Consider the following 23,198-nt stretch of genomic DNA (forward strand, 5'->3'; position numbering starts at 1 on the left):
TGAGGCTTTGTGTAATCTGTACCAGCACTGCTTTAGACACTCTCTCTCTCTCAAGAAGTCATAACTAATACCCTACACAGAAATAAGGGAGAATTCAGAATTATAAATATTAGAAAGAACATTCTTTCACTGCCATAATATTTTCTCAAGAACTACTTTAGGGAATTCTTACTGATTTTCAGAAAAACACAGCAGGCAAATTTACCTGTTTCTAGAGAAGAGACATTGAAAGCTAAGGTCAAATACTACCAGGTAAACAGACCACAACTGTATGAGTAGCCACTGTGAGTTATAGGTTCTGAGGGAGGAGAGGCCTCTGATGTGGCTGAGCTGATCCTCTACAGGCTCAGCAAAGTACCAGATACTACACCGCATGACCCTGCACACTGATGATGACCATCATCTTGTGCCCATGAAATGTATGCAGCAGGACGAACTGCATGTTTTCTATATGAGGAAATGTCCCAGAAAAGGAAAACTTACACTGATTCCAAAATGTTCTGTGACTCCTCGACCATGCTCCCCCAGGACTCCAAACGAAAGGCTTTCCTCCAGAAAGATTCTTGCTTTGTATTTGTATTTTAACTTAACCTAAGCGGTAAACAAAACACAACTTTAAAATACTGATGATTAGCACCCTAGAGGTTGTACGAGGAAGAACAAAGTTAAACAAAAAATGAAAACGTAGATCCAACACTGTTGGATTTGTACTTGTGCATTTGCTGACTGGCTGAAATTTCTTTGTAATCTATATGCAAGGCAGAGGGGGAAGCGGCAAAAACTGCATGTTCCCAGCTGAGTGTGACGACTTCTTCAGCTCATATCATAAACAAGTGTCCTTTCCAGGGTCTCTTAATTGCCATGTTTTTTGCATTTTGTACTTTTTGCTAGTGATTTTGTTTTAGGATGGCCCTGCACACAGCACTGAAGTGCTGTCTAGTGTTCTTAAGCTCCAGAAGGCTATGATGTGTCTTAGGGAGAAATGGTTGTGTTGGATCAGCTGAGTTCAGGCATGAGTTAGAGTGCTGACCGCCCTGAGTGCAATGTGAATGAACCAACAATATGTGTTAAATAAAGTGTCTTTGAGCAGAAAACACATAAAACAAGGTTACATACTAACTGATGAAAAAGCTGTGATCAGAGGCTTGCAGAGAACAAATGACATTTTTGCAGCCCATTTATAGAACATAACTATGTACGTGCACTTTCTAGAACATAACTACAGGTGGCCCTGGAACAACACAGGTTTGAACTGCGCAGGTCTGCTGAGATGTGGATTTTTTAAATAAATACCGTCCAGCACTGTATTTTCTCTTCCTTATGATTTTCTTAACATCTTCTCTTCTCTACTTACTTTACTGTAAGGACTACAAAATATGTTTTCATCAGTTATTTATGTGATAAGGCTTCCAGTTAACAGGAGACTATTGGTAGTTAAGTTTTGGGGGGAATCCAGAATTATGTGGACTTTCAACTGTGTGGGGGTCAGTGCCCCTAGGATCTGCATTGTTCAAGGGTCAATTGTACCACGATGATAAAAACATACTGTACTTTAAATGCTCTAAATTTAACTAACATAGCACAATGCCAATTTTTAAAGAGAGAAATATTAAGATATCTCTTGGAATAAAGACATGTAATCTACCTGTTAAATACTGTTGTGATTATACACAAAACTCCTGAGGATATGCACATATTCTTCCCTTTGTGGTACTATGTTTTAATTTGAACTTATGGCACTTTTTTTTTAAATCAGAAAAAGCTTTAATATGCGTTACAATCTGTTTTTCTTTTTGATTGTAGGCTTGTAAGAAAGTCTTTTCCTGTCAAAGGCTTAGATGTATATTTATCTGTAGATTCTTCTAATTATTTCATGTTACTTTTTTGTTTACACAGTGGAAAGCTGAACATATGCATGTTTGTATATGGTTTTTTCCCTCTAATGTCTTTTTAAATATTCATTCATTCATTCATTCATTCATGAGAGACCCAGAGAGAGAGAGGTAAAGACATAGGCAGAGAGAGAAGCAGGCCCCATGCAGGAAGCCTGACACAGGACTCGATCCCAGGGCTCCAGGATCACACCCTGGGCTGAAGGCAGCGCTAAACTGCTGAACCACCTGGGCTGCCCTCCCTCTAATGTTTAATTGCTTTATCTCTAAATAATACGAATGTCATCAGTTTCACAACTGAATTAAAATGCAGCTATTATTAACCACTAAATTTAGATGAATTTTTACTAACAAAGAATAAGCTAATTTGGGGGAGAATTCTATCTTTTCAACACTGTTTTCTATTCATTAATATGTATGGAACATTATATGAATATTTTCTAAAATTCATATTTCAGAAAAAATTTTATATCATGACAATAGTGGTACACAATTAGACAAATCAGTGAAACAAACAAGAATCCCAAAGTCAAACCCTAATTTGTATCCTATAACCTTTACAAACTCATTGCTAATATATACTTGACCCATTCCTTACACTTTACATTTGTTTCATGGTTTGGCTGTATATCTATCCATTGGTACTGCTTTACTATTAATAGTCCTAAATATGCAATGCTGGTATCTTTTGGTCTTCTATCACTCCCATATCCTTCTATCAGTCTTTGACACGAAAAGAAGAACAGGAAAATGAATACATCTCTTTTACTGATACTTAAGATACACCTAGATTTCCTCACGAAACAGTGAAAAGCTTTAAAAACAAGATATGAAATCCTTATTCTGAATCCTCATTCAAATGATGGACTTATAGATTCACATTTCAGTGGCTGAATGCAAGGGTTCAACATAGGAAAATGAACTATAGGGGATCCCTGGGTGGCGCAGCGGTTTGGCGCCTGCCTTTGGCCCAAGGCGCGATCCTGGAGACCCGGGATCGAATCCCACGTCGGGCTCCCGGTGCATGGAGTCTGCTTCTCCCTCTATGTCTTTGCCCCCCTCTCTCTCTCTGTACGACTATCATAAATAAATAAAAAAAAAAAAAAAAAAGGAAAATGAACTATATTAATAGGATGAAGGAAAATCACATGATCAACTCATCCACCAATGCAGAAAAAGCATTTGACAAAATCCAAATCTCTTATGGTATAAATACTCAACAAATTAGGATGAGGAGGGAACTTTCTCAACCTGATAAAGAGCATTTATAGAAAACCCACAGCTAATATCATACTCCATGGTGGCAGCCTGAAAAGCTGCTCCCTCTTGCCACTCCTAGTCAACATCGTATGGGAAGTTTTAGCCAGAGCAATCAGACAAGAAAAACAAATAAAAGACAACCAAATTGGAAAGGAAGAAGTAAAACTATCTCTGTTCGTAGATTATAGGAGTTTTATGTATAGGATAAGATCCACAAAAATACTATTTGAGTTATAGTAAGATCAGCAAAAGTTCCATGATACAAGATCAAAACACAAAATCAGGAGCACATGGCTGGCTCAATGAGTGGAGCATGCAACTCTTGATCTCAGGGTTGTGAGTCTGAGTCCCATGTTAGGTGTAGAAATTATATTAAAAGAAAAATCCTTAAAAAAAAGAAATAAATAAAAATAAAAAATAAAACAACTCTACTAAATCAGTATTTTTTATTGTATTTCTATAAACTAGCAGTTAACAACCCCTAAAACAGGTCCATTTATAATAGCATCAGAAAGAATAAAATACTTAGGAATAAATTTAACCAAAGAGATAGTAAAAGTCACAAAACACTGCTGAAAGAAATGAAAGATCTAAATAAATGGAAATACTTTTGTGTTCACGGATTCAAAGAATTAATTAAGGTGGAAATACTTCCCAAAACAATCTATAGATCCAATCCAATCCTGATTCAATACAATCACTATCAAAATTTCAATGGCATTTTTTTTTTTTTTTTTTTTTACAGAAATGGAAAAGCTGATTCTAAACTTCCAATGGAATTTCTAGGGACCCCAAAGAACCAAAACAATCTTATTAAAAAAGAACAAAGTTGGAGAATTCACATGTCTTGATTGCAAAATTTACTATAAAGCTACAGTAATTGAGATGGTGTGATAGTGACAAAGGCTAGACATACAGATGTGGAACAGACTTGAGATAAGCCCATCTCTCTATGGTCAATGGATTTTTGACAAGGGTGCTAATAAGACCATTCAATGGAAAATAATAGTTTCTTCAACAATTGTACAGGGACAACTGGTAACTACATGCAAAAGAATGAAGGTGGACACATGGCTCATAGCACATACAAAAATTAAGTCAAAATGGATCAGAGACCTAAAATAAAAGCTAAAACTATAAAACTCTTAGAAGAAAACATAAGGGTATATCCTCATGACCCTGGATTTGACAACAAATTTCTTAGGACACCAAATACAAAAGCAACAAAAAACTAGATAAAGTGTACTTCACCAAAATTAAAAAGTTCAGTCCATCAAAGGACACTAATCAAAGATGTGAAAAGATAACCTAGAGAATTGGAAAAATATTTGCAAATCATATATCTGGTAAGGGTCTAGTTTCTAGAATATATAAGGAACTCATAACTTAACAGTAAAAAGACAACAATCCATTTTAAAAAGGGCAAAAGACCTCTAAAGACATTTCTCCAAATATATACAAATGAACAAAAAAAAAGAGGTTCAACATCATTAGTCCTTTGGGAAATGCAAATCAAAACCATGTGCTTCACATGGCAAAAACTGAAAAAAAAAAAAAAAAAAAAAAAAACCAAATGAGTGATGAGGATGTGGAGAAACTGGAACTCTCCTCCACTGTGGATGGGGATATGTAAAATGTTGCAGCTTCTGGGGACAACAGTCAGGCAGTTCCTCAGTAAGTGAGACACAGAATTACCATTTGACCCAGCAACTGTCCTGCCAAGAATATACACAAAAACACTGAAAACAGGGCAGCCCAGGTGGCTCAGTGGTTTAGCGCCGCCTTCGGCCCAGGGCATGATCCTGGAGACCCGGGATCGAGTCCCACATCGGGCTCCCTGCATGGAGCCTGCTTCTCCCTGTGCCCCCGCCCCCTCTCTCTCTCTCTCTCTCTCTTTCTCTTTCTGTGTCTCTCATGAATAAATAAAATAAAATTTAAAAAAAAAACTGAAAATAGGGATTCAAACAAATACTTGTTCATAGCAAGTGTTCATAGCAGCACTCATAACAGCCAGAAAGCAGAAACAACCCAAATCTCTGTCCATAGATAGATAATGCAACAGGTCCACATGACAGACTATTATTTGGCATTAAAAGGTTCATGAATGAAGGACTGATATATGCTAAAACCGGATGAGCTATGAAAACATGGCAAGTGGAGGAAGCCAGACACAAAAGGTCACATGTTATATGATCCCATTTATCAGAAATATCCAGACTAGGTAAATCCACAGACAGAAAGCAGACTGGTGGTTGCTAGGGGCCACAGGCAGGGAGAAATGAGGACTGACTGTTTAGTGGGCAGGGGTCTTCTTGGGAGGCAACTAGAGAGCTGATGGTTGCATACCACGGTGCCAATGCTAAATGTTAGAACTTACTCTCTAAAATGGCTAATTTTATCTTATGTGAATTTCACCTCAATGAAAAAGAAATCTCAATAGTCATGGTTTCTAAAAACAGTATATTGTGGATGGAACTAGAGGATACTATGCTGAGGTGAAATAAGTCAATCAGAGAAAGACAATTATATGACCTCACTCGTATGTGAAATTTAAAAAACAAAAAAACAAAACAGAGGATCATAGCGAAAGGAGAAAAAAATAAAAGACGATGAAATCAGAGAGGGAGATAAACCATGAGATTCTTCATAGGAAGAGGGTTGCTGGAGGGGTGGTGGTGGAGGGATGACGTAACTGGGTGACGGGCATTAAGGAGGGCACGTGATGCAAAGAGCACTGTTTTTTTTTTTTTTTTTTAAGCACTGGGTGTTATATAAAATTGATGAATCACGGACCTCTACCTCTGAAACCAGTAATACATTATATGTTAATTGAATCTAAATAAAATTAAAATAAATAAACAAAACCAGTATATTACCTTCCCTGTTAAAAAAAACTGAGTTTTGAGGCACCTGGGTGATTTAGCTGGTTAAGCATCCAACTCTTGGTTTCAGCTCGGATTATGATCTAAGGGTCCTTGGTCCTGTCAGGCTCCCTGCTTCTCCCTCTTCCTCTGCCCCTCCCCACCACTTGTGCTTTCTTTTGTTCTCAAATAAAATAAATAAAAATCTTTAAACAAACCAAAAAAACTGTATACTTAAGGTAAATGTATTTGATTATTTTTTATTTTTATTTACTTATTTATTTTTAAAAGATTTTATTTATTTATTCATGAGAGGCATAGAGAGAGAGAGAGGCAGAGACACAGGCAGAGGGAGAAGCAGGCTCCATGCAGGGAGCCTGACGTGGGACTCGATCCGGGGTCTGGTCTCCAGGATCACATCCTGGGCTGAAGGTGGCGCTAAACTGTTGAGCCACGGGGGCTCCCCCTGATTATTCTTTAAAGACCAGGGCTGGCAGCACGTGGATGGCTCAGTCAGTTAACTGTATACCTTTGGCTCAGGTCCTGATCCCAGGGTCCTGGAATCAAGTCCCACATTGGGCTCCCTGCTCCACAGAGGGCCTGCTTCTCCCTCTGCCTCTCATGAATAAATAAATAAAATCTTAAAAAAAAAAAAAAATAAAGACAAGGGTTTCCATGTAATGTTAATCTACTTCCCTGGTATGGTCAGAACATACTTATGGTACCTATTGTGCAAAGCAATGAAGATGTTAGATGCTATAAAAGTTCATAAACAAAAAGCATTACTGCCCCACAGTCCAAGTACTAAAATACTGAGAAAACACAGTTGCTTACCAGTTCTGGAAGAGGACAGATAGTTCCGGTATTCATATACAGCCCTTCTGCTACAATGAAACGTCGTGTGACCCGAGCCTTGCGAGGATTCTTTAGAAGAAAAGAAAAAGACATATGAAATTTCAGTAGCTCCAAATGCAGACGCTGTTAGATGCTCCCGAGCACTCGACCTGATAAGATCTATCCATCTGAGTAAGTAACAGTCTGGGTAAGTTTCAAGTTCAAGGTTTCATACCCCTGTTATTTTGAGACAAAGCACAGTGCTTTTCTTCTCTTGTGTTTTTCAGTTCGCACAACCAACTAGGTGACCACACACATGCATGCACACACAAGTGTAGGCCCTCGGAGTATACTGAAACACAAACAAACCCCTCCAAACCCAGAATAACTGAGAAGGGGCCCGAGGGAAATTTCTGGGGAGATGGGCATGTTTTAGGTCACAGAAAGGCCATGACACTGGGGTTATTAATCGATCAAGATGTATGGCTAGGATTTGTTCACTTCAATGTCTTAAAAAGTTTATCTAAAAACAGAAAGAACTAAAATGATGATGGCCATCATCACAGAGATGAGGTGGGGAGTTTGGAAGAGGCTCGGACGATACAAGAACGGCAGGATGTTGATAACAAAGCTGAGAGAAGGGTACAGGGGCTTCTTATACTACTGTGCTTCCTTTGAATGCAGTGGAGATTTTCCAGGATAAAAAGTTAAATAGGCAAACCGTGCTCATCTTCATCTACCAAATAGCAGATAAAATCCTCTCCTTCCTTACTACTGGGTAAAGTAAAACTCAACTATGACCTCCTCCAGGCATGTCTGAGGTGGTGGCAGAGGGGCTATTTCAAACATCTCACTGATGGCAAGTCACTGATAGTAAAGCACTCACACTGGTGAATATGTAGACGCTTCCGGTGTGTGGGGCTGAAAAAATATTGAGATCCACAGCCAGAGTTCACACCATCTTCCTACTCAAAGGTTTCTTGCCTCTAAAGCTTCTAATTGGGGACATTTTAGAATCCACAGCAGCAACACTCAGAAGCCTGTCTGCTGCCGAAGTATGCACAAGTACAGCGGCCATCCTCACTCTGTTCTGAACTTACACTCAAATGCCACAGGTTTGCCAGGGGTCATGGGTGAGGATATGAGGAGAGCTGAGCCTCTCCCTACCTTTCCAAAATCAAGTATTTTTATTATGACTTAAAAAATATTCAATATAGAATTCTTGGGAAATGGGAAAGCGCACAAAATTTTTAACAAAGTAGTTACACCACACATTGATAACATTGGTCTTTCTCATGAAGATGTATCTTTATAAATGACTTGGTTCAAATCAGGACTGTACTGCAATAGTGTTAGGATCTGAGTTTTAAAAAATTATTTTAATTCATATTACTGAAAACATGATTTCAATGGAGATGTACTATTCTACCTATGGATATACTATATAGTAACTATTCCTCCAATGCTAGATGCAGGCCGTTTCCTTCCTTTTGCTTTTTTACATCACGTTGTGAGTATCTTTTATAGTTTTTAACACCACTTCTGATTCTTTTCTAAAGACAGCAAACCAGATATAGGTCCAAGGGTACAGACATTTAAGAATTCTGGAATAGGGCAGCCTGAGTGGCTCAGCGGTTTATGTCGCCTTCAGCGTAGGGCGTGATCCTGGAGACCCGGGATCGAGTCCCATGTTGGGCTCCCTGCATGGAGCCTGCTTCTCCCTCTGCCTGTGTCTCTGCCTCTCTCTTTCTCTCTCTCATGATTAAATAAATAAAATCTTTAAAAAAAAAAAAAAAAAAAAGAATTCTGGAATATATTTGCCCATTTACCCTCTAGAAAGGCTGTGCCAACTGGCACTCTCCCCAAAGTTATGGGAGGGCCTCTGTTCCTGTACACAGACCAGTGCCGGCATGGGTTATTATTATGAAAAATGTTCCCTAATCGGACAGGTGAAACCTCCTTGCCTAATTTTGTTAATTCTTAGGGAGACACAAGTATTTTTCACTTGCTCACATTTATTTGTATTTCTCCCAAGAACTGTTTCTACCTACTGCCCTTTTCTAAAAGAAAAATTAATATAGAATAAGAGAATCCTGTATGAAAGAGAATGAAAAAAACATCTGTGAACTATTTAAAAAACTGACACAAAATGCTTGTTCGGAACCTGGATGAAATCACAGTATTTTAATTCACTTTCGAATAAAAGATGAACATCTAAAGTAGAAAATATTTAAAAACTGGGCATTAGTACTAATGTGAAAATGAAATTGAAAAAAAATTCTTTCCAAAAACCAAAATGTAATGTTATTTAGAAATCCTACCCCTGCCAGGAAAATGTGGTATAAATTATTTAGTAAAAAAGATAAAAACTGTAAAATGGAAATAGATTTCAAGAGAATTTTGTCATTCATAAAAAAAAAAAGCTCTACAGATGATAAATCTCATAAAACAAATATGCATGCGTGTACACACACACACACACACACACACACACACACACACACACAAAACCTATTTTCCAAATGAATACAAACTCCCTTGGGAAAATATACTCCACAGAAGACTGGTTCATTGGTCACATTTTCAAGTCCAAGTTCTCCAATCTGGTAGCATTCTATTACTGAATCAGAATATGGGACATCTTTTTACAATTTGTCAAAAGAAATTCATCAGTGGAACGGTCAGTTCTAAGACTTTCCTGACAGATTTTTCTAAAGTATATAACTATGAAACATTCGCCTACAGCATATCTATCATCAAATAGTGAGAGTCTATGCATATTCATCAGGACAAAGTGTGTATTCATCAAGCGCTCCTCTTAGGCCATCATCTAAGTAAAGACAACAGAATCTTAAAGGAATAATGCATGTATCTTATCTGGAAGAATGAAAATTAATGAAATTAAGGAACATGATGTGTATTTTTTTATCCATTACTCTGGTAATGAATGAGCTGCCCTGGAAAAGTCCTCTGGAAAGTAGTGTTTGTGATGAAGGATGTGGTGCCCAGGCTGTGTACAGTCCCCACACAACCAACAGTTCGTGCTGCAGAGCCACAGATCAGAATTGCCTTCTCCAACCGTGTCATCAGGGAAGTGAGTGACAACTCTACCAGTGATGCTCTGGGCACCTCCCCACTGCTGCACTCTGATGGGAACACCAAGGAGCTGGTTCCACCCCCAATGCCTGCCCCTCAGAGGTCTACACCTGTGCATGTGCTTGGGAAGGGGAGGTGCCCACAGGCTGCGCCGTGGACGGAAATCAGGCTGGGGTCACTGTTTCCTGCAGGCAATAGCTGCTCAGAGCTCCCAGGGGAAGGTGTCTGGAGGGAGACAGTCACTTTGTTCATAAACTCATGTATTAGGATCTGCTGTCACTGTTTCTTCCAGTTAATTGATACATGATTTATTCTGTTATAAATAAACTTGTTTTGAATTCACAAGGTACATCTCATCACCACACTAATGCATTCTGGTGTTACTTCTGTAGAGTGCAGAGTACACCCCCAATCCCCCAACACACATACTGTTTTTCTCTTTTAGAAAGCTGCCTACATTACCTCTTCTCAAAGCTGCCATATGTAATTATGGCAACGATGAGGCAATTACAATCAGGCTTGGCTCTCCAACACGGAGTGCGTTTAATAAGCAGGAATGCCCTCACTTCATATCCAAATGTGATCCGCAGGCAAGTTTTCATGACAAATTACCATTTCATATATAATTTAGCTGGTTAGCAAGTACAAAAGAACTGTATAATTTTCTTCAAAAGAATCATACCTTTTGATCTTCCATCTCTTGTTCTTTTAGTAGGCGCTCCAGGTCAGTCATATCATTATGCTTAAATAACTTAATGTCACTACGTGATGCCTGTAATCCTTTCTGAATGGCAAAGCAGGCAGCTCTATCTCTGCAAGGAAGAGAGACACACCAAATTGGGGTTTTAAACGGCCTTGTCAACATTATCAGAAAAGGAATGCATGTTTTTGTAAGTTGACCAACATCCACTTGTTAACCTGAGCATGGCAAATCAATAAAACACGTTTGACCACTTACACACCATTGTTTGCATTTGACTCTGCAAGTGCTTTTCACATAGCTACCATGTTGATTCTACTCGACGAAACACACCCCTGCTGAATTTAACCCTCTCAGAATTCCGCAAGTATCTGACTATGGATAGCATGTCTGTTCACCCACAGCAATTTTCTCTTTCTGATAAACACATAAAACCCCGGTGATCTCACCCTCGGCAGGGTCACAGATTTGACCAGCACAAACTTGACATGCCTTTGCCAAGAGAAGTGATACTGATTTGACCCTGGGTCTTGCAGATGAAACTTCAGTAAGATCTAAATGGGGTTAACCAGGGAGGGAATTTTTTTTTGAAATTAAGTTGTATTATTTAAAAATATATTACATATAAAACAAACATAAAAAGACTCTGAAAAGTGGTAAGGTGAGATAGGCCAAGGACCTGAGAAATGACGTTCGTGGACTTCTCTTACTTGGAGCTGACAAAGTTGGCCAAATGGAAGTGCCAAGGGGCACAGGCAAAAATGTTCTCACAGAAGCCTGCTCTCTGTGGCCAAAGGGACAGAAAGGGGGAGGCCCAGCAAGCAGAAAGCACTCGACTGCTGCCAAGCCACAGAAAAACCTGGGCCCACCCCTCCTACACACACCAGCAGAGGCTGAAGGGTACCTAGATTCTGAACCTCACAAAGCTAAGAGGCACCCCAACAACTGCCATGGTTGTATCAGAGAAGGGATCCGGGACTTTTATCCCTGCGAGATGGTACCAAGTGGCCCTCATGGTGGTAGTGAAGAGCACATGGAGAGCCCAAACCTCCACTCCCCTGCAGAGAGGGGTACCCTCCTCTTTCTAGCTTGGGCTGTGTCAGAGGAGGCTCAGGGCAGAGTAGGACTTTCATTAACACCAGTGGAAGTGAGAACACCACCACCCTGGGGTCAGTGGAGGCAGAATGGGGACCCTGAACTTGTAACTCTATCTGGTGGTAATGAGGCAGTAGTGCCCCCCTGCCCCTAATGGAACAGTGATAAGGAAAGCCAACTAAAACGTTAAGTTTCAATAAAGCATAAATTGAATACATAATAAAATGTCCTGATTTCAAATATCACTTGTAATAAGAACCTGAAATAACAGGATGAAAGAAAATGATGAACAAATACCAATACTGAGTTGACAGATGTCAGGGTTACCTGATAATGACTTTGGAGCTGTCATGACAAAAAGGTTCCAGTGAGCACTTAGGACCATGCTTGCAACAAGTGAAAAAACAGGAAGTCTCAGCAAAGAAACAGGAGACCAAGAATCCCATGGGAAAACTAGAAATGAAAAACACAATGACCAAAAGAAAAAGTATAGTGGCTGAGAGCTGGTAGGCAAGACAGAGGAAAATCCGAGAATGGACAGACGTAACAACAGAAACTAGTCAACATGAGTAAACCAGAGAGAAACAAGCGCCAAAGAACAGAACCTCGGGGACCTGTGGAACTACCACAAAACATGCCACACTGGCCTCAGTGGGGTCCTGGGGACAGACAGAGGAGAGGGTAAGGCTGAACAGGGAGTCAAAGAAATCAGGGCTGACAATGCCTCAGATGTGGTAAGAAGCTGAAACCTATAAAGAAGCTGAACGAAATTCATATAGGTAGACTCAAACAAATAAATGCCAAGATTACAGTAAAGCTTCTGGAAACGAATGACACAGAGAAAATCTTGAAAATAGCTCCCCTAAAATGACACATAATGTGAGCCACCAATTTCTCATCAGAAATCATGGCGATCAGAAAAACATGTCACTCTGTTCCAAATACTTGGAAGAGGAGAACTCTGAACCAAGAATTCTATATAACAAGCAAAAAGATCCTTTAGGAGTAGAAGGGATCCAAGGTACCCCCTAAAGGAAAAACTAAAATGTCCCCAGCAGACTTCCTCTAAAGGAATGGCTGAAGGAAGCTCTCTACAGAAAAAAATAAGAAAACAAAAGAATCTTAGATTGTCAGGCAGGAAGAAAGAACACAGTAAGTAAAAAGTATGAACAAATACACTAGGTTTTTCTTACCTTCCTGAGTTTTCTAAATTACTTTGGATGACTTAAGTAAAAATTATAGCACTGTCTGATGTGGTTTTCAATGTATGCGAAGGAAATACTTAAAAGGATTATAAACAAGGAGAGCAGAGGAATGTGAAGGAAGGTAAAGGTTTCTCTACCTGAGCTGATAAAATGACAAAACCAAGAGAAAAACAAAAAAGAGATAACAAATAAGAAACAAAAAATATAATGTCCTCATATATCCAATAATTACCTTAAATGTAAATGGCCAAAATACACAATTTAGAGACAAAGATTGGCAGAATGAATTAAAACACGGCCCAAAAATATCCTGCCTATAAGAAAATATACAAGAAGATATATAATAATGTAGTAGTGGATGTATATATAATATATACAATAAATAAACCATGCCAACATTCATCAAGAGAAAGCAGAAGTGCCTATGTTAATATCTGATAAAGTAGACTTTGAAATGAAGAAAATTACCAGAGACAGAGAAAATCACATAGTGATAACCAGGATCAATTAACCAAGAAAATCTGCACCAAACAACAGAGCTACAAAAGATGAGAAACAAAAATTGAAATAAGTGAAAGGAAAAATCGATAAATCACAACTATAGTAACTGTAGAACTACTAGACAGAAAATCAGCAAGGACAGATTTGACCTCAAAACCACCATCAACTAAGATCTAATTGTTGGGATGCCTGGGTGGCTCAGCGGTTGAGCATCTGCCTTCGGCTCAGGGTGTGATCCCAGGGTCCTGGGATCGAGTCCCGCATCGGGCTCCCTGCGAGGAGCCTGCTTCTCCCTCTGCCTGTGTCTCTGCCTCTCTCTGTGTCTCTCATGAATAAATAAAATCTTAAAAAACAAAAAAAAAAGACAAAAGAAGATCTAAGTGTCATTTATAAAACAGTCACTGAACAATGTCTGAATATTCTTTTAAGTGACTAGGGAACACATTCTGAAAAAGACCACATCATGGGCCATGACAAAAACTGCAACAAATTTAGAATCTCCAAGCACCTGGAACTAAACACACTTCTAAATAATTTGTGGGTCAAAGAGAGTTTAAAGGAAAATAAAATACACTGAAATAAATGAAAATGAAAATAAACACACCAAGGTGTGTGGGACAAGGCTACAGGAGCACTTCCGTAGTACACAGCATTAACACATTAGAAAAAAGTCTCAAATCAACAATCAAAACTTCCAACTAAAGAACCTAGCAAAAAAGAAGAGCAAAAAGAAACCAAAAAAAAAAAAAAAAAAAAAAGAGAGAGAGAGAGAGAGAGAGAGAAAATGGTGGGAAATAATGCCAGAAAGCAATAGACGTGAAAACAAAAATACAGTGGAGAACAATCAGTGAAACAAAGAGCGGATTCTTTGAAAAGATAAATGAAATTGACCACCAGTAGCAAAACTGACTATAAAGAGTAGACAGATTACCAGATGGGAATGAAATGTGTGATCATTTTCAGGCTCTGCAGACATTAGAAGAATAAGGAAATAGTATAATTAACACTAAATATAGAAGTTTGACAACTGAGAAGAAATGAACCAATTCCTTGAAAAACACCAAACATCTTATCAATAGGACATTCATCATTTGACCAGCCTTTAAGAAGTAAGGAGATTGAGTTCATAATTAAAATACTTCCAAAAAATAAAGCCCAGCTGGCTTTACTGGAGAAGTCTACCAAATATTTAAGGAATTAATGGTAATTTTATACAATTTCTCTAGCAAATACAAGAGGGAATCCCAATAGATGTTATGGAAAAGTCTCCTGATGCCAAGACCAAAGTCCAAAAAAAGTAAACATCCACCACTAGCCATCAGGGAAATATAAATTAAGATCACAGTAAGATATCTCTACACTCCTATCAAAATGGCTAAAATTTTAAAAATGACAACATCAAATGTTTCTGAGGATGTGGAGAAAACGCATCACTTATATATTATTTATGTGAATGTAAAATGGTACAGCTGCTCTGGAAAACAGTTTGGCAATTTCTCAAAAAATTATGTAATACCATATGACCCAGCAATTGTACTCCTTGGCTTACATCCTGCAGAAATGAAAACTTATTTTTAGAGAAAACCTGTACATAAGTATTCACAGCAGCTTTGTTATAGCCCCAGACAGGAAACAGCTCAGATGTCCTTAATAGGTGAATGATCCAGCTAACTGTGGTGCCTATGTGCCATGAAATATGATTTAACAATGAAAAGGAGTGGGTTCTTGATCCATTCGACATGGATGGATCTCCAGACAACTAAAGCCGAGTGAAAAAAGTGAATCCCCAAATGTTACTTACTGTATGACCGTACTTGTATTAACAATTTTGAAATGACATTACAAAAAGGGAAAACAGGTTAGTGGCTGCCAGGGGATAAGCAGTAGGGAGGGAAGGGGGACCCTACATGTGTGGTAACATGAAGGATCTTTGTGGTGACGGAAGTGTTCTGTATCCTGACTTTATCCATGCCAATATCTCAGCTATGAAGTAACCACTGGGGGAAACTGGGTAAAGGGCGCACAGAATCTCTGTATTATTTGTCATAAATGTGTATGAATCTACAATTACCTCAATATAAAATATCCCATTAAAAGAGGGTACATGAAGTAACGTGCACACAGACTTAGCAGTGACAGGGACAAACTTAGCACATGACGATCCACTGTGCTGAGATGCCTGCTGGCACAGCTTTACCACTATTTACAAAGAGGAAAAAATTAAGCCCCGGACATATGGCCTAGGCCTAATAAATTTATCAAATAATTTATCATTACCTCTAGTGTTCCTAGTTCTGAATGAATTCTGGGCAGGATATTTAAAATTAAGTGTAAGAGAATAATTAAGCTGCCTGAGTAGCAACTGAAGTTCTTAGATATGGCATCTACATGTGGGGGTGAGCGTGGCCTGGGCCTCCCAGCATTTAAACTGGAGAAGACAAGACCTTATTCGTGGTCTGACAAAGGAAGTACACACGTTCAGCTATAACTATACGTTTTAGGGGCTTAAAATTAAAAAAAGATCTGCAAGTGAGGTGCTTGCATTAAATGACACCGAAAGCACTGGTTGTCTGCAACTGTTAACTAGAAAAAACCTAGAGATACAGTTTAAATCAGCAGCTTCAGTTGTGAGGAGTCTTATTTGATTTTTTAATTAACATGTAAAACATTAAGAGAATCCTGCTTTCATGGTCACATTGGGAAATGTTCACTTTGGCTCTGGCCGTCTGTCAGTGTTTCCAGGCTGCTGCAGGGTTGGGGAGAAGGAGGGGCTGCATGCTCCCCAAAGCCCAGGTAGAGCCGGCTTGCTGCACCAGCAGGAGCCCACCAGTGAGACGCAGGAGGATGGTTTATGGGCCACAGGAAGCTGGACCACTGGCCACTCAGACTCTGCTTCTAAGTGCCAATCTTATTTATTCACTGAGCTGGTGCTTACTGAGCACAGCTGAACAGCAAATGCTATCCTGGGCAATAAACTAGCATAGACTGATGAAAGCACGACAAAAGAAGAACACGGTGAGTCTGAGGCAAGATGAGCAGAGAACACGGAGGTTGTGTGGGTATATGTGCAGGTGCAGGTACACATGTGCCTATGGGAGTCCTGAGGAGCAGAGGGACTTTGATGGGCAGTATGAGCACCCATTTGATCATAGATTCACAAGAACAGCAAACTCCTCTGGCTGTAAGATTTTCTCCACATGCAGCTGAGGTCTTGGCTTGGTCTGAGAGGTTGGGGAGGGCTTCCCTACAGAGGTGATATGTGAGCAGGATGAGCAGGCGTACAGTAGGCATAGGGACTGGTGTGTGCATAGGCCCTAGAGCGAGAGGAAACTAGCACCCAGGGCCGATGAGGCTAAAGAATGAGCACCTGAAGAAAGGGTTACAACATGAGCCTGAAAAAGTAGTCCAGAGTGCAGAAGATGGTAACAAAGACTGGAAACTTTATTTCAGGAACAACAGAAGTTCTTAAGCATGACATAATCAGATAGCATTTTTAAAAAAGATTATTCTGGCTAAGATATTAAAAAGGAAAAGAGGAAACAAAAGTAAATTTGAGACCTCAAATTAAAAGTCACTTATTAGTCCACTCAAAAGAGGACAGAGGCTTGGGCTGGAGGGGAGGTGCCTGCGGTGGATGTAGCCAGTTGCTCTGCTCCACCCTACTGCTCTCTGCTCTCCACAAAAGTGGCGTTGCCAGTGCCCGTGTGCTCGAGTGTGCAGATTTGCTCGTGGCTTCTGTGATCTTACCAAGAGACAAGGACTCAGGGTGGGGCGGTGAGCAGTGGAGGACTTTGCCAGGTAATCTGGGTGACCCTGTGGGAGGGGACCATGGACTCTCAAGGACACCACAGTATCACAGAACCTCAGAGGGAAGCGAGGGCAGGGGCCTCACCCAGGATAAGTCTGGCTTTCCCAATAGCAACAAATGAAACTAATCAGTAAAAAAAAAAAAATGCTTTAGGCATCTTTCTAGTGACAGTCTTATCAATGCTGCACAATTACTTCACTGCAGTTACTTTGTATTTCTTTAAACAACAGAAAGTCAGCACTACTGAGGGCAGATAAGATCTAAGGAAGGAATTCTCTGGGAAGAGCACCATTCTTTCTAAAGAAACTCTGATTAGAAAGATGGGTAAAGTTACTCACACAAACACAATGTCCCCTCTCTTAGAGTAAGCGGGAATAGCACTGGCTATGGTGGCAAATCCGTAGGAGTATATAATGGCTTCTTCTGTCTTCATAAATTTTGCCAGGCGGTCTTCCAAATCCAAGTGAACATCTATAATAAGATGGTTATATTACATGGTTAAAACACCTTCCAATTCTTTTTCTTTAAGTAAAGAATAAAGAAAATAATGCAACCAGTTTAGTTTAGTAATACTGTCACCTCATGGCCAAAATGATACTGTTTTTGAGTTAAAAATTATACATTTGTTTAGGTAATTCTGGGCCAAAACTATTTCTAAAACCTGAGAACAGAATTAGCTACTCATCTGTCCTTACAATGCATTAGTGGGGTGGCTCCAATTCTGGGTTTTGCTTCTATGTCATTCTAGCTGGGATTCAAGGCTGTGACTTTACCTGCTTTAACTTCCCTCACCCAATCACACTGAGGCTCTACCAACATGTGACACATTTTTAAAGCCTTTTTGCATTTTAGCAGAAGGCACCATACCAGACATTAAGAAAACTGGTGTCCAGCTTTTAAAAGGAAAAGAGTAAAATAACCCCATATACTCTGCATCAAGACAGTGCTCCCTTTTTATAGCTGCACCAGCACACACCTGTGCACCTATCACTGAGGAGCACTGACTTTTCTGTCTCAATTTTTTCTTAAGTGTAATGGGGACTTCAAATGTACAGCACAAAGAGAAATGCAGTATTTTACAGACCCGCTTGAAAAGAATGTTGATGTAATAGCCGGGAAGGACCGTGCTTGTGAAACTGGTACTCCTCTCTCTTCCTGTGATGGTTCTCTACCGCCACTCCCCTTCCCAGGCTCAGCCACGAGGCTGCATGCCCTGGCATAGAGGGCCCAGCGAGGTCTAGAATCAACAGTGAACTGACCAGCTTTGAATCTGAAAACTTCAAAGTAGTCCTAAAATGAGGCAATACCCAGCAGAGAAGAGGATTTTTAAAACTTCCTTTAGCTCTTTTAACTACAGCAGGACCCAATCCTGGACAACAAACCAGAGTCCTGCCACATGCCCTGGCAAGCGTAAGGTAAGCATACACATAAAGTGTGCTTTATTTTACTTTCTGGGAATTGCTGCTAAATTTTTGGATTCCTCATTGTATGTCTCTTCTCATCAATTGGGGTTTAGTTTATGACACCCATGCATCCTGCCATCCTGGGTCCGGTAGCTAGTTCCCCCACCCACACCCTCAGCTTACAATCATGTGCTCTCAGTCTTCAGTCAGTAATCATGGCCCATGTGCTGTACTTCTGAGTGTAGAAAGGATCAACGTGCTTCTGGCCAGGAGGCTGAAGGTCAGACTAGGCCTGATAGCTTCCCCTGGGTGTGGAGTTCTACACCAGTGGCCACCTGCCTCTCTCTGTGGTGTCACTGTCAGGTGGCACACACACTGTGTTTCTCCTCACCCTGTGCTTATCAGACTACCTGTCTTTATGTGACAGTCACTGCACGTTTGATTATTAAATGAACTGAGATTACTGGACTTCCCTCATCTACTTTTTAGGATAGATTTTATTATTACTTGGTTGGAATAGGATAAACAACTCATTTTCACAATTCCTCTAAGACAAGTAGACATAAAAGACCAAAGACACTTCTTCCTATTTATAAATATATGTCAACTGAGTCTGTTACAAAAAGCAAACGAAGTGTTGTTTGATGTCCATTATCGAAAGGTCACAGTCATTGTACAATGCCATCAACATTACATAAGTGTGGGATTTTATAGTAACAAAGTTAAGATGACTATATCCCATCTGATCCAAATGGTATCAAAGGGGTGCTTGGGTCTTCAAGCATCAGACCTATGACATCACTGCCACAGAGGACATGACCCTGACTGCCTACCCTCTACATCATGCTGCCAGTGAAAGGTTTCAGAGAAAATTGGATGAGAATGAGGAAGTGGCCACATGTCAGAGAACTGGGCATGTCCCACGCTGAGCACAGAGCACTTCCCTCTTCTTTAGGGTGCTCTGGGCAGCCCACTACAGGCAAGTCCTCGTCACCCCTACTTCTGATCAGAGAATCCCCGTAGCAGGTCCTCAGTAGCAGGTCCTCGTAGGAGGCCTCCTATGAATGACAATGTGGCCTCTAAATCGGGACTATCTATCTCAAATCTCCATAATTTAGCTAGCAGATGGACAACTGGGAGTCCCAGAACTGCTCTTATCCAGTATCTCCATTTCAAAAAGAAAAAGCATGCTATGGACATAAACTATTTTAGCTAACCGCAAAAAACGACTTTAAATCATTCTGTGGACTCTACTTTAAATGACTCATTTTTTTTTCACTGATTAGCAATGAGAAAGTAAAACCATCTTGGCTCAATTTCAGGGCTTTAGGGTTAGTTACCCAGTTGATGAAAATTGCACGTTAGAAACATTCTCGTTGTTGTACATACACATAACTGTGTTTATATCACTGCCATAAAGTGGTTAAGAAGAATCTACAATAAGTCAATGTCTTACTGATTCTTGCCTTTCCCAAAAGTTTAAAGAAGACTGGCTTTGTTCTCCTCATACCTGAAGACGCTGGGTTTTAGCTGATGGCAGCCTTGCAAAGCAGGTTTTGTGACAAGCAGATACGGAGAGCTGCACAACTTCTTCTGATGTGTGATAGCTACTCTGTGCAATGAAAAACACTCTCAACCCAAGGCAGCAAAGAGGAAAAGTGCCAGGCCATGTTCTCCTACTTCTGATGTCTGTCTTCTGTGCAGATGATCCATTCCACTGACTGGTGCCATAGGTCTGCATGATGTGTAGGTAAAGCACTATGTCCTCTGATTCACTGCTAGGAACAAACATGGTAGGGGAGAGGCCACAGAGGGAGTTGCCCAGAAAGCTTGTGTCCCTCCCAGCACTTGCTGCCCTTTCTTGCACCTGCTCCCTAACTAGAACCTAAGAGAAGGGATTCAGGGCCGGTACAGGATGTCTGGCACCCAGGCGGGGCCTGGTCATGGCTGTCATCACAGGGGGTTCCAGATCTGGCCTCCCTCCTCACTGGGTGTGGACTCAGGGCAGGCCTGAAACTGCTCCATGAGGTCCTTCCTCTGTCAAACAGGTAACAGTTGGACCTGCCTCAAAAGACTGCTTCCAGAACCACGGGTCAATGCCTATGAAACACTCAGAGTAATGCCTGGCATGGAAAAACCAATATACCATTTAAGTGTTTGTACAATAGAATTATTTGTAGAATAAAAGGTTTTCTTTTAAAAGGGGGGGAAAAAAAAAAGCAGTTATGCTATCTTCTAATTAAGTTGTCCAAATCCTAGATATTTAAGAACTTCATATCATATTCACTTGTTCATTTCAGCTTCCCACTAGATCTCCTCTTTTATTCTGATAAGAGGTATCCCGGCCTTGGTCATCCTCCAAAGGAAAGACTTATAAAATAGTCAACTTTAGAACAGTTTAAAAACAACCAACTACAATTTTTTCTTAAGGCTTCTTTTGTGTTACATACTGCTTTTTTTAATTCCTCAAGACTCGGACAACTTTTCTTAAAAGTCCAAATAATATCACTTCTGCACTCATCAGAAAATAAATACAGGGCTGAATGTTTTCCAAAATGTTTTTATGTGCAGTATCTTATGTGATTCTTGCCAAAATGTTCTAAGATGTGCAAACAAGGATTGTTCCCCTCCTACACTGTAAAAACAATCCCATGACTGGTTAGTACAAACAAATGGCAGATCTAGGAACTTTATGACCAAACGTTCTCCCTAATAAAACATGCAATCATGATTCCGTTGACTGTTCTAAAACAAAGATAGAATATATTTTGAAAAATAAACTGAACAATTTGTTTACTAATGGCTGTTGAACACAGTTAAACGCCACTACCCCTCACCATGAAATCCTTCCATTCGTTGTATTCTGATTTAGTTTAAGACCTAAGTAAGCATTGTATATGCAAAGTGGATCCGGAGAAACTGGTGACAACCTCAAGCAAAAAAGATCTGAATGTATTCAAAGAAAACACAAGTAGGATAAGAGAAAGTACCAGAGTGCACAAGACTGTTAGCTCTAGAGGAATCTGACAAATACATTGGCTCTGTTCTCAAACACATATTCAAATAATAAAATGAGAAGGTGGAAAAGCTCGTGATCACACGGCCCTTGTAAGATTATCAGAACTTGTGGAGTTCTACTTGCCAAAGACAGGAGAACATGTAACCTAAAAAACTAAATGAATTTTAACTCAACCGTTCTTCGATTTTTTTTCTGTATTAGTCTTTTAATGTCATATATGTTATCATGAAATTAAAAAGAGAACATTTTAATAAGGAAATTTACAAGTGATTTACATTCACTATTTCAGCTTTGAAAATAGATGCCTGAATGTGTTACTTCCAGGATAAAAAAAAAAGAGATATTAAAAATAACGTTTTAGGAGGCACCTGGGTGGCTTAGTCAGTTGAGCGTCCAACTCTTGGTTTCAGCTCAGGTCAATATCTCAGGGTCATGAGACTGAGCCCGGCATCGGGCTCTGCACTCAGTGAGGAATCTGCTTAAAACTCACTCTCCAGATCCAATTTAAATTTCAAACAAACTTATTCTGACAGCAAGGTATAGAACACATGCAGTTTTGTAAAAATAGAGGGAAAATGTATGCATGGAAGTAGTTTGCATTTGCTGACAAAGTTTCTGGAAGAACTGACAAGGAACTGCTGATAGTAGCTGTCTTTTTTGGGGAGTGGAGTAATGGTAGGGGAGGGGAAGACTTTCACTATAAAGCTTCTGAAGTTTATCTCATGGGCTGAATTATTCAATCAACAATATTAACCTAAAACCATTAACTAAAGACAGGGAAAACTGGTTTTGAGGAGTCAAAAACCTTTCTTTTTCATGACTTGATTTAGCAATAAATCTGCTATCTGTTTTCTCAAATTAACTCCCAAGCAGGAGCCAAGGCCACAAATGCAAATAAAATCCACCTGAAAGAAAAGCCTTTAAGAAAGTAATTTTTTTTAAACCTAGCAAGCAAATCATAGAAAGTCTTGCTGATCAGATTACAATAAACAACCCATAAAAATGCCTTTTCTAGTTTTCTAATATTATGTATCTAGGAAATAATCCCTTACTAATAAAAACTAAGCAAACAACCCATGCTTGCACCAGACTGGGGTGAAGAGGGGGACTGACTGGCGCTCTGTAAGGTGTTGATCTTGCCATTAAGACTGATATCAGGATACCTGGTTTCTAGTTATAAGTTTGAAATTAAATGAGCTGTGTGATGTGAGGAAGTCACATAACCTCTCTGAAGTTTCTATGCTGCTTCTGAATGGCTACACTGCTGGAATGCAAGGTATTTCAGATCCTTCTCAGCTTAAAATGCTTGGACACCTATTCTGTTGTCTGTTTCCAACACAAATAATTTAACTGCTAAGCTAGCTAAGGAATAACGAAAGTGCTCCCTTAAATAAAAATATCCCAACTGTTTCAACGAAACACACAAAGGTCTAGAAATGGAAAAGGGAACAGAAGACAGAAGAGACTTTTCCACACACTGACGTGTGTAAGCCAAAATGTTATTTCCAATAACGTATTCATTCG

The 23,198-nt window shown here is 39.7% G+C and overlaps 1 protein-coding gene across 2 annotated transcripts in view; it reads right to left on the reverse strand.

Annotated features, from left to right (window-relative positions):
- SPTLC1 (serine palmitoyltransferase long chain base subunit 1) overlaps positions 1-23,198 on the reverse strand; it is a 51,011-nt gene that overhangs the window by 12,416 nt on the left and 15,397 nt on the right. For both annotated transcript variants that reach the window (XM_025984127.2, XM_025984128.2), the window contains exons 6-9: positions 17,591-17,723; positions 10,626-10,755; positions 6,848-6,937; positions 484-591 (exon numbers count right to left, since the gene is read on the reverse strand). In XM_025984127.2, the coding sequence (XP_025839912.1) occupies positions 484-591; positions 6,848-6,937; positions 10,626-10,755; positions 17,591-17,723 (461 nt within the window). The remainder of the gene's footprint in view (positions 1-483; positions 592-6,847; positions 6,938-10,625; positions 10,756-17,590; positions 17,724-23,198) is intronic.

The sequence above is a fragment of the Vulpes vulpes genome, chromosome 1 (genome assembly GCF_048418805.1).
Source record: "Vulpes vulpes isolate BD-2025 chromosome 1, VulVul3, whole genome shotgun sequence".
Taxonomy (NCBI): domain Eukaryota; kingdom Metazoa; phylum Chordata; class Mammalia; order Carnivora; family Canidae; genus Vulpes; species Vulpes vulpes.